This window comes from Ornithorhynchus anatinus, chromosome 7 (assembly GCF_004115215.2).
Source record: "Ornithorhynchus anatinus isolate Pmale09 chromosome 7, mOrnAna1.pri.v4, whole genome shotgun sequence".
NCBI classification, from domain to species: Eukaryota; Metazoa; Chordata; class Mammalia; order Monotremata; family Ornithorhynchidae; genus Ornithorhynchus; species Ornithorhynchus anatinus.
In genome coordinates, this window is record NC_041734.1 from 41,394,257 (window position 1) to 41,409,998 (window position 15,742).

General features: G+C 51.3%; 1 protein-coding gene across 3 annotated transcripts in view; it reads left to right on the forward strand.

Annotated features, from left to right (window-relative positions):
• The first annotated feature begins 843 nt into the window (after positions 1-843).
• UBE2G2 (ubiquitin conjugating enzyme E2 G2) overlaps positions 844-15,742 on the forward strand; it is a 48,740-nt gene continuing 33,841 nt past the window's right edge. The window contains exon 1 of one of the 3 annotated variants that reach the window (XM_029068207.2): positions 844-928. In XM_029068207.2, the coding sequence (XP_028924040.1) occupies positions 886-928 (43 nt within the window). In that variant the 5' untranslated portion in view covers positions 844-885. Of the gene's footprint in view, positions 929-5,928; positions 5,948-15,742 lie in introns of those variants that run through there. The other 2 variants (XM_029068208.2, XM_029068209.2) reach the window with 2 other exon arrangements.

Genomic DNA, 15,742 nt, shown 5'->3' on the forward strand with positions numbered 1-15,742 from the left:
CCGATAATAATAATAATGACAATAATAATGACAATAATTATAATAAGGATAATAACAATAACGATAATAATGATAATAATGACGACAACGATAACAGTGATAAAAATAAGAATGCTAATAATAATGACAATAATGATAATGATGATAACGATAATAATGCTGATAATAGTAACGATAAAAAGGATAATAAAACCGATAATAATGATAATAACAATAATAACGATAATAATGACGACAACAATAACAACGATAAATATAAAAATGCTACTAATAATGACAATGATAATGATGATAATAACGATAAAAAGGATAATAATAAAAACGATAATAACGATAATAATGACGACAACAATAACAATGATAAAAATAAGAACGCTAATAATAATGACAATCATAATGATGATTATAACGATAAAAAGGATGATGATAAAAACGATAACAACGATAATAACAATAACGATAATGATAATAATGACGACAACAATAACGACGATAAAAAGGATAATGCTAAGAATGATGCCAAGAATAAGGATAACGCTAACGATAAAAAGGATAATAATAAAAGCGATAACGATGATAAAAATGACAAAAATGATAAGAAGGATACTAATGATAACGATGACAATAACGATGATGAGAACAACGATAATAACAATGACACCAACGACAAGGAGAAGGAGAACGATAAGGACGATAACGCTACTGATGAGGATGCTGACGCCGGCGCTGGAGCTAAGACGGGGGGGGGGAGGCGGCGATGGGTGCGGTCGCCATGGCGACGGGGGCGGGGCGGGTCGCCATGGCGACGGGCGGGCGGGACGTGACCCGGAAGCGCTTGCGGGGTCCGGGGGGGTCGGGGCTGGGCAGGACCGGGCCCGCTCCGCCATGGCGGGCACCGCGCTCAAGAGGCTCATGGCCGAGTATAAACGTGAGTGGCCTCCGTCCCGCACCCCGACCCCGACCTCCTCGACCCTCGGGCTCCCCTCGGGCTCCCCTTCGTCCCCCTTCGTCCCCCTTCGTCCCCCTTCGTCCCCCTTCGTCCCCCTTCGTCCCCCTTCGTCCCCCTTCGTCCCCCTTCGTCCCCCTTCGTCCCCCTTCGTCCCCCTTCGTCCCCCTTCGTCCCCCTTCGTCCCCCTTCGTCCCCCTTCGTCCCCCTTCGTCCCCCTTCGTCCCCCTTCGTCCCCCTTCGTCCCCCTTCGTCCCCCTTCGTCCCCCTTCGTCCGCCCTCGTCCGCCCTCGTCCGCCCTCGTCCGCCCTCGTCCCCCTTCGTCCCCCTTCGTCCCCCTTCGTCCGCCCTCGTCCGCCCTCGTCCGCCCTCGTCCGCCCTCGTCCCCCTTCGTCCCCCTTCGTCCCCCTTCGTCCGCCCTCGTCCCCCTTCGTCCCCCTTCGTCCCCCTTCGTCCGCCCTCGTCCCCCCTCGTCCCCCCTCGTCCCCCCTCCTCTGCCCTAATCATGTAATCATGTTGGTATCTGTTAAGCGCTTCCTAGGTGCCGAGCCCTGTTCTAAGCGCTGGGGGAGACCCAGGGTCATCAGGTTGCCCCCCGTGGGGCTCCCCGTCTTCATCCCCATTTGACAGATGAGGTCACTGAGGCCCAGAGAAGTGAAGTGACTTGCCCAAAGTCACACGGCTGACAGATGGCCGAGCCGCCATTTGTCCCCTCGTCCCCCCTCGTCCCCCCTCCTCTCCTTTTCCCTCCCCTCCCCTCCCCTCCCGGACCCCCGCTCCTTCCACCCACCGAGCCGCCCTTGCCTTCCCTCATTCCCCTCGTGTCTCTCCCCCAGCTCTTAGAACAGTGCTCGGCACCTAGGAAGCGCTTAACAGATACCCACAATATTATTATTATTACTTCAGTTCTCTGGGCCTCAGTTCCCTCCTCTGGAAAATGGGGATGAAGACTGTGAGCCCCACGTGGGACCACCTGATGACCCTGGGTCTCCCCCAGCGCTTAGAACAGTGCTCTGCACCTAGGAAGCGCTTAACGAATACCCACATTATTATTTTTATTAATGTGTCTCTCCCAGCGCTTAGAACGGTGCTCGGCACCTAGTGAATGCTTAACGGATACCCACATTATTATTTTTATTATTACTGTATCTATCCCAGCGCTTAGAACGGTGCTCTGCACATAGTAAGCGCTTAAATACCCACATTATTATTTTTATTAAGGTATCTCTCCCAGCGCTTAGAACGGTGCTCGGCACCTAGTGAATGCTTATCGGATACCCACATTATTATTTTTATTATTACTGTATCTATGCCAGCGCTTAGAACGGTGCTCGGCACTTAGGAAGCGCTTAACAGATACCCACATTATTATTATTATTGTTATCGATGTATCGACCCCAGCGCTTAGAACGGTGCTCGGCACCTAATAAGCGCTTAACAAATACCAACATTATTATTATCATCAATGTATCAAGCCCAGCGCTTAGAACGGTGCTCGGCACCTAATAAGCGCTTAACAAATACCAACAGGATTATTCACTCGTCCATTTATTCATTCCTCCATTCATTCATCCACCCGTTTAGTCGTCCATTTGTTCATTCAGTAGTATTTACTGAGCGCGTACTATGTGCAGAGCACTGGACTATCAGCCAGGCCGTCCCTCCAGCCAGACATTCGTCCATTTATTCATTAGTCCATTCATTCATCCATTCGTTCACTCGGTAGTATTTACTGAGCGCGTACTATGAGCAGAGCACTGGACTGTCAGCCAGGCCGTCCCTCCAGCCAGTCGTTCGTCCATTCATTCATTCATTCATTCATCCATTCGTTCACTCGGTAGTATTTACTGAGCGCTTACTACGAGCAGAGCACTGGACTAAGCGCTTGGAGTGGACACATCGGTAACGGCTAGAGACAGGCCCTGCCCAATGACGGGCATCCATTCATTCCTTCATCCACCCGTTCATTCATCCACCCATCCATTTATTCATCCATTCATTCATCCACCCATTCATTCATTCATCCATCCACCCACCCATTCATTCATCCACCATTTATTCATTCGTTCGTCCATCCATTCATTCATCCACCCATTTATTCACCCATTCGTTCATTCAGTAGTATTTGCTGAGCGCTTACTATGTGCAGAGCACTGGACTAAGTGCTGGGAATGGACAAATCGGTAACAGATAGAGACAGGCCCTGACCATTGACGGGCATCCATTCATTCATCCATCCACCCATTCATTCATTCTCCCATTTATTCACCCATTTATTCATCCATCCATCCATCCATCCATCCATCCATCCATCCATCCATCCATCCATCCATCCATCCATCCATCCATCCATCCATCCATCCAATAGTATTTATTGAGCACTTACTATGTGCAAAGCACTGTACTAAGCACTTGGATCCATCCATCCATCCATCCATCCATCCATCCATCCATCCATCCATCCATCCATCCATCCATCCACCCACCCATCCACCCATCCACCCACCCATTCATCCATCCATCCATCCATCCATTCATTCATTCAATAGTATTTATTGAGCACTTACTATGTGCAGAGCACTGTACTAAGCACTTGTATCCATCCATCCATCCATCCATCCATCCATCCATCCATCCACTTATTCATCTATCCATCCATCCATCCATCCATCCATCCATCCATCCATCCATCCATCCATCCATCCATCCATCCATCCATTCAATAGTATTTTTTGAGCACTTACTATGTGCAGAGCACTGTACTAAGCACTTGGATCCATCCAGCCATCCATCCAGCCATTCATCCAGCTCTTCGCTGGAGGCAGGGGTTGCTCTTGGCCTCCAGCCCCTCGGTTCTTTTACTAGACTAATACAGCGATAATCCTTACGGTATTTGTTAAGCGCTTCCTGTGTGCCAGGCGCTGTTTTAGGCCCAAGATAATTGGGTTGGCTACAGTCCGGGTCCCCCAGAGGTGCTCACAGTCCCCATTTTACAGATGAGGGAAGGGAGGCCCAGAGGAGTGAAGTGTCTCGCCCCGGGTCACGCAGCAGGCAGGTGGCAGAGCCGGAATTCGGCCCGGGACCTCCCGACTCCCAAGCCCCCGCTCTATCCACCGGGCCGTGCGGCTCTTTTTCTTCCACTCCTCACCCGTGAAGATCTGCCGTTGGGGGAAATGGATCGCGAGCTTCACTTTTCGTTGGCGGGGTGGTGCGGCGCGCCGCCGAGAGACGGCGGCAAGCGAAAGTTCGGGGAGATCCTCTAAGGAGCTAGGTTTTCGCACCCTTTTCCGGCGCCCGGTTCCTCTTCCCGACATGCTCCGTGAATATCCGTTTATTTCATTACCCTGTTGATTTTGTTAATGAGATGCACATCGCCTCGATTCTGTTTATCTGCTGCTGTCTCAATGAGATGTTCATCCCCTCGATTCTATGTATTGCTACGGTTCTCGTCCGTCCGTCTCCCCCGATTAGACCGTGAGCCCGTCAGAGGGCAGGGACCGTCTCTATCTGTTACCCATTTGTCCATTCGAAGCGCTTAGTGCAGTGCTGCGCACGTAGTAAGCGCTCAGTGAATACCGTTGAATGAATGAATATCTGATGTTTCACCGCCTGGAAGGCCACCCGGCGCCAAAAGTTACAATTCACTCCAGAGTGTCCCCTAAACAGATGTAAATGTTCTGCCTGAGTTTTTCCGTGTCTTCGTACGGTGTAGAAGTGGGACCGAGGTTTAAACCGTTTAGTCCCCGGGATCTGCACTGAGTCGCAAAGACGTCGGCCTCTCCCCGCCGCATTTGGGACAGGGCAGGCGGTCGTACTAGCTTGCCAGCGCCTCGTAGCCAAAAAGAGAAGCGCCGTGGCCCGATGGATAGACTAGACCCGGGAGTCCGAAGGACCTGGGTTCTCAACCCGACTCCGCCGCTTGGCTACTGTATGATCACGTAGCTTCTCTGTGCCTCAGTTCCCTCAGCCGTGAAATGGGGAATCCATCCCTGTTCTCCCCCTCCTTAGACCGTGAGTCCCGTGTGGGACGGGGACTGTGCCTGACCTAATTAACCTGTACCTACCCCGGCGCTTAGAACAGTACTTAGAACAGAACGCGATCCCTTCCCCCGTCCCCCATTAGCTTGTGTTCTCCCTCCTTTGGACTGTAAACTCATTGTGGGCGGGGAACGCGTCTGTTTATTCTTATTCTTTATCAAGTGCTTCGTACAGTGCTCTGCACACAGGAAGCGCTCAATATAATTAAATGAATGAATGGCTCTACCCCGCTGCCGAGTACTGCCAAGCCCCCCCTTTCCCCATCTTTCCCTCCGCTCCTCCCCCTCTCCCGTCCCCTCAGCATTGTGCTCGTCTGCTCATTTGTATATATTTTTATTACCCTCTTTATTTTGTTAATGAGATGTCCGTCCCCTTGATTCTATGTATTGCTATTGATTTTGTCCGTCCGTCTCCCCCGATTAGACTGTAAGCCCGTCAGTGGGCAGGAATTCTCTCTCTCTGTTGCCGAGTTGTCCATTCCAAGCGCTTAGTACGGTGCCCTGCACATAGTAAGCGCTCAGTAATACTCTTGAATGAATGAATGCATACTGCGCCCGGCACCGGCTTAACAAATACCATAAAAAGGGGCGGAGGGCAGAAGTGGGGCATTTCTTCCTCCTTGTCAGCAGCAGGAACGGGAGGAGGAGGAGGAGGGCAGTGCAGCGAGAAACTTTCTTGCCTCCAACAGGTAGCAGAGCCCCCTCCCCCCCGTACCCCGTGCCGCGGGTGATGGAGCCCGTTTGCCTGTCTCGCCTAGTTCCGGGAGCTGCAGTTGAGAGGACAGCCGAGTTGAGGGGTGCGAGACGGTCCGGTCCAACCATAGCCGGCCCCTCGCGACTCCCACGGCCCGCCAGGGCAGAATGGGCGCGGGGTGAAGCGGATGGACGGGGCACAAGCGGGACGACGGTCCGGTCCCCGAGCCCGGCGAGGACAAGGAGGAGAGCCGTCGGTTGGGGGGCAAGAGTAAGACCCAAAAAAGGCAGGAGTCGGGAATACCTGGCTGGCTCTTTTCTCCTCCTTCCCTTCTCCCCCCGCCCCTCCTCTCCTGCTTTGCCTCCTCCTCCCTCCTTCCCTTCCCCACCTCTTTCCTTCCCCCTCGTCCTCCTCCTTTTTTGGTAACCTTTCCGCCCCCACACTCGAAACGAATGCCCTTCGGTTCCGAGATGCGAATTCTGGGCACGCTCGGTTCGTCCGTGACCCGTGTTTTTCCCCGCGTGTGTGAGCTAGATCGCCGTTGGGGAATTAGGGAGAGTTCCGACAACCCGCGTCTAAGGTGGGACACCGTGAGGTCGGAAGAAACCGGCGTGTGCCCGCGGGGAGTGCCGTCAAAATGAACTTACCGTCATCCACAATTTCCTCGGTGTGGGCCGGGACTAAACCCCTTCAACTGGGGACAACCGAGTGTACTTGTACTCGTGGTTGAAAGTCTCTCGTCACGGAGCGATATCACCGGTTCTTACGTGAACCCCAATTAGAGCGACTTTAAATCGTCTTCAGCTTTTATAGCCTCTCCGCGGCCTTAATTACTCTGCTCTTGAAAGGTTTTTCTAATTCAGGCGCGTTCATACGGATAGAGAGCATTTCCGTTTTGTGGATAAGGTGTGGGAATAAAGCGGAGCGCACAGAGGTTAAGTAACTAGGTCGGTGCCGCGCTTTGCTAGAGCCGGGGCTGTTGTCTTTGACCCGATTTCCTGTTTTGGTGCTCTCTACCGGAGCAGGATATCCGGCCTTCTGTGAGATACGCTAAGGACAAGAATTCACTGTAGTTTTCAGCTGGGGTTGAAGGATTATGTGAGGAGACCACGGAATTCTTGTAGCGGTGATGTTTGGTGGAAGAGAACTATAACCAAGCGGATTATGCCGTGACTACCTCGGTGCTTAGTACGGGGGCTTGGTACAGAGGAAGTCTTTAACAAATACCGTGATGTTGTTATTATTCTTGGAAACCTTAGGTGGGCCTTTCATTAGGTGGGATTCTTAATAAATCCCCGAGAACATAAAAATGAACGTCCGTTCGCGAAAAGCATTAAATACCCTGATCTTGACGCCATCTGATTGCTCACCTCCCCCGAATTATCTTTATTTTTTGATCCAGAGATACAAGGGCTAGTAGAGAAACAAGGGGTTGATGGGGACAGGGCATAGGGAGAGGTAGAGAGGTGGAGGGGGAGAGAGAAGAAGGATGGTGAGGCGTGAGGGAAGAGGGAAGACAAGAAAGACCCTAGACTGTAAGCCCTGTGTGGGCAGGGAATGTGTCAGCTAATTCTGTTGTATTGTACTCTCCCAAGCGCTTAGTACAGTCCTCTGCGTATAGTGAGCGCTCAATAAATGTCATTGATTGAAGGCAGCCTGGCCTGGCGGAAAGACAGCGGGCCTGGATGTCAGAGGATCCGGTCAGTAATGCCACTTCAGCAGGCTGCGTGACCCTGGGCAAGTCGTATAACTTCTTCAGGCCGAAGGTTCCCCACCTGTAAAATAGGGTTTCAATACCTAGTGTCAGCTGGGTGACTGTGGGCAAGTCACTGAACTTCTCTGTGCTTCAGTGACCTCATCTGTAAAATGGGAAGCAGCGTGGCTCAGTGGAAACAGCACGGGCTTTGGAGTCAGGGGCTCTTGAGTTCGAATCCCAGCTCTGCCACTTGTCAGCTGGGTGACTGTGGGCAAGTCACTTCACTTCTCTGGGCCTCAGTTGCCTCATCTGTAAAATGGGGATGAAGACTGTGAGCCCCACGTGGGACAACCTGATTCCCCTGTGTCTACCCCAGCGCTTAAAACAGTGCTCTGCACATAGTAACATGGCTCAGTGGAAAGAGCACGGGCTTTGGAGTCAGGGCTCATGAGTTCGAATCCCAGCTCTGCCACTTGTCGGCTGTGTGACTGTGGGCAAGTCACTTCACTTCTCTGTGCCTCAGTTCCCTCATCTGTAAAATGGGGATTAAGACTGTGAGCCCCACGTGGGACAACATGATTCCCTATGTCTACCCCAGCGCTTAGAACAGTGCTCGGCACATAGTAAGTGCTTAATAAATACCAACATTATTATTATTATTAACGGGAGCCTCACGCGGGACAACCTGACGACCCTGTATCTCCCCCAGCGCTTAGAACAGTGCTCTGCACATAGTAAGCGCTTAACAAATACCAACGTTATTATTATTATCATCACCTCTTCTCCCCCCTACAGAGACTGTAAGCCCCATGTCGGACGGGGACCGGGTCCAACCTGATTCTCTTACATTTATCTCGAGGCTTAGTACGGTGTTTGGCAAAAGTAAGTGTTTGATTAATATCACAACTGTTATTAAAAGGGAGAGGAGAGGTGTGACAGGGTGACAGTGGGAAACAAAACGTGCCGGTGTATTGAGGATGTAGTCAGCTCTGCTAGACGCAAAGCTCCTGGAGGACAGGGATTGTGCCTAGCAACCGTATTGAACTCTTCCAAGTGCGTAATACAGCGCTCTGCAGAAAGTAAGCTCAATAAATGCCGTCGATTGATCGATTGAAATTTCCCCGCTCTGGCTTAGGCCTTCAAACCCAGCCAAGATGTCTGTTTTTCATAATCTGTGGAATCACATTTCCACTGAATCATCAGCTTTGACACGTGAAATAAACATTTTTCCCTCTTAATCTGTTTGGGTTTCTGGAGGCTTCGGCTGTCACTGCCCTGAAATTGGCCGTCAGAAAGCAGTTTCGATGTGTACCCCAGGCCACAGAGGGGAGAATTCAAGCTTCCGCACCTGTCAGAAGAAAAACGGGGCCCGCAAATCCCGATGTAGCAGCACGGCTCGCCAGTTTACCCCCGGAAATCCCGGGATAGGATTGAAGTATTTACGCCTAGCTCCCTCTGTAGTGAGGGATTCTCCTGTCGGAAATGGCAGTTGAGCTCCCGTTCAGTCCAGAAGGCTTTGGGCCGGAGAATCTGAGTGAGGGAATTGATTGTGGTGTTAGCGGTTTGCACGGCGTCACTCGCCCTCTCGTCTCTGCCAGTCGGGTTTCTACTCGGTTGGGCGGGTAGGGGGAATCCATCACACTGCAAAGTGTATGTGAGAATTGTACATCCAAAACCCTCTCGGCTGTAAGATCGTTGCGGGCAGCCTACATTTCTGAACCTTCCTTGGGCTGCGGGAGCATGGAGATTTTCGTGTAGTCGAGCCCCCTCGGGGACAGGGGGCCGTATCTAATTCCCTCCTCCGGCGCTCGGTACAGTGCTCTGCGCCGAGTAAGCCTTTAATAGATACAGCTTCTGCTGCAATGAAATGAAAAAATAAAAATGAAACAAAAGCCGTTGGTTAGGCGTATGAGTAGTTTCAGTTCGATGTGAAGTTGGGGTAGGATTTTTACACTTTGCCAGTAGTCCGGGCATCAAGAAATTAAACGGTGTGGTCGACGTACTGGGGTTGGGAATGATGTCCAAAGTCTTTCTGTTTTCTCAAAATGCTCTTGTTTATACTTAGGGTTTCTGTGACGCCTAGATGTTTAACTTGTTTCGCATTTTGTAAAGAGAGAGCTTTATATTTGACCGTTTACATTTAGTGGTTCAGTGACACTGAGGAGTTTTTTCTTTTTCCTCTTTTTTTTCTTTTTTCTTTTTACTTTTTACTTTTCTTTTTACTTTTTTGTCTTTCCTCAAGCAGGAGCTTTTATATATGAAGGCTTTTCCCTGTATTCTTTTAACTTTAGGCCTACAGCCTTTAAAATGCATTTTGCTACGTTTACCTGCCCCTTTGTCTGATGGACAGAACCCCGAAGAAACATCTCAAGTCCTTTTCTTTTGTGATAAACGCTACTGTTAAAACATCGGCCGCTATTTGGCAGGGGAACATCCCAAGTCGTTATTTTCCGGTTTGACGTTGGCCCTATCAGAATGAGAGAGAAATGAAAGTGCCCCTTTCAACGGGGCTACGTTTCCGATGGAGAGGACGACAGAGGGGAGAGAGAGGTGGGCTGAGGCAAAGGGGGACTTTTTTAAAGTCGTAGAGCCGCCAGGAACTTGGGGTTTCTGCAGTGTAGACAGAGGGTGAGCTCAGCTCAGGGGTGAAGGATGGGGGTGGGGGGTGGGGGCTCTTGACTGGATGGGAGGTCGTCCAGTGAGAAGGTGCTTTGCACATAGTAAGCGCTTAACAAATGCCATTATTTTTATTATTAGAGGAACAAAGTGAGCGGGCTGAGTTGTGATAGGAAAATAGCGAAGTGAGGTAAGAGGGGACGAGGTGATTGAGTGCTTTCAAGTCAGTGGTAAGGAGTTTTTGTTTGACGCAGTGGTGACTTGATGTAAGTCATCACCACTCCCGCAAAAGACAATTCCAGAGCATGTCCTGCTGGTACGAAGATATAATTTCCCCTTCCCCTGTCCTAAACTGCGGTGGTATCTGTTAAGTGCTTTCTGTGTGCACTCAGGTAGAAGCAGCAAGGTAATCCTGTCGGATAATAATGACGTTGGTATCTGTTAAGCGCTTACTATGTGCAGAGCACTGTTCTAAGCGCCGGGGTAGATACAGGGTCATCGGGTTGTCCCACGTGGGGCTCACAGTTAATCCCCGTTTTACAGATGAGGGAACTGAGGCCCAGAGAAGTGAAGAGACTCGCCCACAGTCACACAGCCGACAGGTGGCAGAGCCGGGAGTCGAACTCATGACCTCTGACTCCAAAGCCCAGGCTCTTTTCCACTGAGCCACGCTACAGTCCCTGTCCCCCGTGGGGCTCACAGTTGAAGGACCTGGGGGACTCAGGCGAGCCAAGTCTGCCCTTTTATTGACGGTGGGGCAACTGGCCCATTTGGAGCCTGAGTAGCCGTACCCTGAACGGCACAGGGCCGGAACAGGCGACCACCTCTCTTTCGCCAAGAGATCGTCTCCCAGAGATATTAACACGCATAGATATGCTGTCATCGCTGAGCACAAAGGACAGGTAGGGGACGTGCATGCGTCTATATGTCGGTCAGTCAGTCAGGGATACTTAATGCTTCCGACAGTGGTTTTATCTATTTTTTTTTAAACGCTATTTGTTAAACGCTTACTGTGCGTCCAGCACTTTTCTAAGCGCTGGGGTAGATACCGGCAATCAGTTCCATGGGGCTCATTAAGTAGGAGGGAGAACGGGTATTGTCTCCCTCTTTCAGAGTTGAGGAAACTGAGGCCCAGAGAAGTTAAATGGACTTGCCCAAGGTCACCCAGCAGGCAAGCGACAGAGTTGGGATTAGAACTCAGGCCCTCTGACTCCCAGGCCCGGACTTCTTCCGGTAGGTCACGGTGCTTCCCAAGTTCCTGCTCGGCGTGGTGTTGGATGGGCGGCCATTGGAGATTTTTGAGGTCTGGGGAGAGGCGCACGGAATGACTCTTTTAGGAAAATGATCTGGGTAGCGGAGTGCAGGCATCGGAGAGGGGAGAGGCCGACGGGGATGGAGAGGTGGAGGCAGACCGTGACCGGCACTTGTACCAGCAGGGATGGAGGGGATGGGGTGGATTCTGGAATTGCAGAGATAGAGCCTGGAGGATTTGGTGATTATCTGACTGTATAGGCAGAGTACTGCACTCCACTCTTGGGAAAGTAGAAAAACAGAAATAGACTCGATCCCTGCCCTCGTCCAGTCGGGAAGACGGACGCTGAAATCCTTCGCGGACAGGAAGACGAGGGAATAGGGCATGTCTACGTAGGATAGCAATTAGAAATAGTAATGACACGTTGGGAAACGAAGCGGTGGCAAAGCCATTTAGTTTGGGGCTGATGTAAGATGTGTGAGAGGGTCGGGAGTTCCTCATCCCGTGCTCGTGAAGTAATAGATTTAATTCCACCTTCGTTTAATTTGCTTTCTTTTGAATCCGTGGGAACAAAAGACTGTCTTTCACTCCTAGCCCTGCCTGATTCAGGTTTATTGGCAGCAGGAAAACCAAAGGGCTGGCGGGGATGGGATTGGCGGAGCCAGGATTAGAACCCACGACCTCGGACTCCCAAGCCCGCGCTCTTTCCACTGAGCCACGCTCCTGCTCATAAAGGGAGGGCCAGAGTTAGTCTCTTGGATTGAAAGTAGTTGCAGGTAGGGTGAAGGACGCGACCAAGACAACGGCGGGAGAGATGCGGACGAGGGAGTGAAGAGTGCGAAGCTCCTTCTGGGCAGGGAACGCGTCTACCGATACCGTTATATCGTACTCTCCCAGGCGCTTAGTACAGTGCTCGGCACACAGCGAGCGCTCCCTAAAGACGATGGATTGATCGAGCTCGGGCGGAGTGTAAGAAGAGTTGGCTAGATAGGAGGGAAGGGGTCAGGGGGTCGCGAGTTTCCGCTCGATGAGGAGAGGAACGGGTAACCGCCGGAGGGTTTCACGGAGCTGGGTGATGTTTGCCAACTGATGCCTTTTAAAAGATGATCCCGGGCAGCGGAATGAATTATGGCCCGGAGAAGGGGAGAGACTTGAGACGGGGGCATCAGTGAGGAGGCTGATGCAAGAGTCAAGCTGGAATGTGATAAGCGTCTAGACCGGTGCGGTGGCCTTATGGAGGGAAAGATAGGGGTGGATGCTGGAAATATATGTGTTTGTGTCCGTGTGCACGTATGCGTGCCTGCTACTGTACATATCAATGTCTGCACGTGTATATTATATATAGAGAGTAGCTCGTCTGTATGCCAGAGAATCTAGAATTGTGAAAAATGTGTATTTTAATAGTAATAGAAGTGATAACGAAGCTCCTACGTAGCGCAGGTTACTGCGCCCGGAATGTGGGTGATAGAGACTAAAGAGGTGCCGTGCTCCCTGCTCGGTATTGAACCTCCTCAGTGATCTCCCGAGCTCGATGGATCGATCATCTTCATTGAGCACTCGCCGTGAAGCCCGCTAGCAGCCGTGGTTCTTCTGTAACGCAGGGGGTTGCGGTCTCGCGAAGCGTGGCGTCCGGGAGAAGTCACACCGCGGCGCTCATCCATTCCAGCCCCACGCGCCTGCTCACAGGTGGTTTCTTCCAACAGCGTGGGCCGCCGGATCCCAGCCCGCTGGCATTTTTGGCAGCCCTGTGGACTGAGCTCCTTGTGGGCAGGGATCACGTCTACCAACTCTTTCCCGGGAGCTACTTTCCCAAGTGCTTCGCACGCCGTAAGCACGCAATAGACGAGAAGCAGCATGGTGGCTAGTGGATAGAGCGTGGGCCCGGAAGTCAGAAGGACCCGGACTTCACTGGCTCTGTCCTCTCTCGGTTCTCCTCCAGTTTCTCCGACCGCTCGTTCCTTCAGTCTCCTTCGCGGGCTCCCCCTCTGCCTCCCACCCCCTAATCTTGGGTCCGCAAGGCTCAGTTCTGGGGTCCCCTTCTATTCTCCACCGACACCCACTCCTTTGGAGAACTCGTTCTCTCCCGTGCCTTCAGCCCCCACCGCTAATAATAATAATGTTGGTATTTGTTAAGCGCTTGCTATGTGCCGAGCACTGTTCTAAGCGCTGGGGTAGACACAGGGGAATCAGGTTGTCCCACGTGGGGCTCACAGTCTTCATCCCCATTTTACAGATGAGGGAACGGAGGCACAGAGGAGTGAAGTGACTCGCCCACGGTCACACAGCCGACAAGTGGCAGAGCTGGGATTCGAACTCACGAGCCCTGACTCCAAAGCCCGTGCTCTTTCCACTGAGCCACGCTGCTTCTGCACCTCTGCGCGGATGATTCCCAAATCTACATCTCTAGCCCCGATCTCTCTCCTCCTCCGCAGTCTCGCTTTTCCTCGTGGCTTCAAGACATCTCTACTTATATAATCCTGCCTTCACCTCAAACTTAACGTGTCCAAAACGGAACTTCTTATTTTCCCCCCGCCAAACCCTGTCTTCCCGTCATCGTCGACGACACCGCCGTCCTTCCTGGCTCACGAGCCCGCTTTGACGCTATCCTTGACTCCTCTCTCTCTCGTTCACGTGCTCTGTCACTAACTTCTGTGTGTTCAGCCTTCACAACCTTGCGAAAATCCACGCTTCCCTCTCCATCCAAACCTCGTTCGGTAGTATTTATTGAGCGCTTACTATGTGCAGAGCACTTGGAAGGTACGATTCGGCAACAGAATCTCCTGGAAGCCCGTCAGTGGGCAGGGCCGGTCTCTCTCTGTTGCCGAATTGCCCATTCCAAGCGCTTAGTCCAGTGCTCTGCACATAGTAAGCGCTCCATAAATACTGTTGAATGAATGAGTTTATCCAAGCAGTTATCCTATCCCTCCTTGATTACCGAATCAGAGGTCTTGTCGACCTCCCCGCCCCGGTCCGTACTTCATTCTGCTGCCTGGATCATTTTTCCGCCGGACCGTTGGGTCCGTGCGTCCCCACTTTTCAGGAACCTCCGGGGGTTGTCCATCCACCTCCACGTCAGACGGAAACTCCTCACCGTCGGCGTTAGGGCACTCGGTCACCTTGCCCCCTCCTACCTCCGTGCACATTTGACTCCTCTAATGCCAACCGACTTCTTGTACCTCCATCTCACCTATCTCGCCGCCTTCCTCTTGCCCCCATCCCGCCTCTGGCCGGGAACGCCCACCCTCTTCGTGTCTGACAGACATTCACTCTCTCCCCCCCTTTTAAAGCCTAATTGAAGGAACGCCTCCTCCAAGAAGCCTGCCCTAAGTCCTCCTTTCCTTTTCTCCCACTCTCTTCTGCGTTGCCCTGATTCGTTCGCTTTATTCACCACCGTCCCCTCCCCACAGCAATTATCTGTAATTTCTTTATATCAGTGTCCGCCTCCCTCTCTAGACTGTAAACTCGCTGTAGGCAGGGAACGTGTCTGATATATTGTACTTTTCCGGGAGCTTGGTACAGTGCTGTGCGCACGGTGAACGCGGCCGATTGACTGACCCAGGTTCCAATCCTGCCTTTGCCCTGTGTCTGCGCTGTGACCTTGGGCGATTCGCTTCACTTCCCTCTGCTTCAGTTACCTCATCTGTAAAATGGGGATTAAGGCTGTGAGCCCCATATAATATGTTGGTATTTGTTAAGCGCTTACTATGTGCAGAGCACTGTTGTAAGCGCTGGGGTAGACACAGGGGAATCAGGTGGTCCCACGTGAGGCTCCCGGTCTCAATCCCCATTTTACGGATGAGGTAAGTGAGGCACAGAGAAGTGAAGTGACTCGCCCGCGGTCACACAGCTGACAAGTGGCCGAGCCGGGATTCGAACCCATGACCTCTGACTCCCAAGCCCGGGCTCTTTCCACTGAGCCACGCTGCTGTATGGGATGTGGACTGTCCAAACGAATTAAATTGTATCTACGCCAGTGCTCAGTGCAGTGCCTGACACATAGTAAGTGTTTAACGAAACCAAAAAAATAAATACCATTGATTGATTAGTTGTATTTGATCTTCTTCATGGAGAATGCCAAGGACACCAGGATTATACTGAAGAGAAAAGATAATTCATTCAAAAAGCACGAAGGATATTTTTCAGTTCATTAGCCCTCCAATACAATTTTGAGTCCTACCTTTAATTGCACGATTAGTAATGATAAGATGATTCTTATGAATGGTATCCCGGACGTGGCGTGAAATCTCAGGCACGGGGGCAGTCTTCCTCAAGTTATCAAAATGTCGTTTTTGCACTTTATTTTCACCTGGCTCGCTGATCGTTGGTTAGGATTTTGCAGTAGTCCCTTGCAGCTTGTTCGTGGGGATCTGACGTTCTTTTCGGTTCAGACACTTTGTTTTCCAAGGAGGCTGCAGCTAACGTAGTTATTTAACTTCCTGGTTGACACTCTTGTGCCAGGGCAACGCCAGGAAATGCTTTTAATGGGTTGGAACGAGTTGGC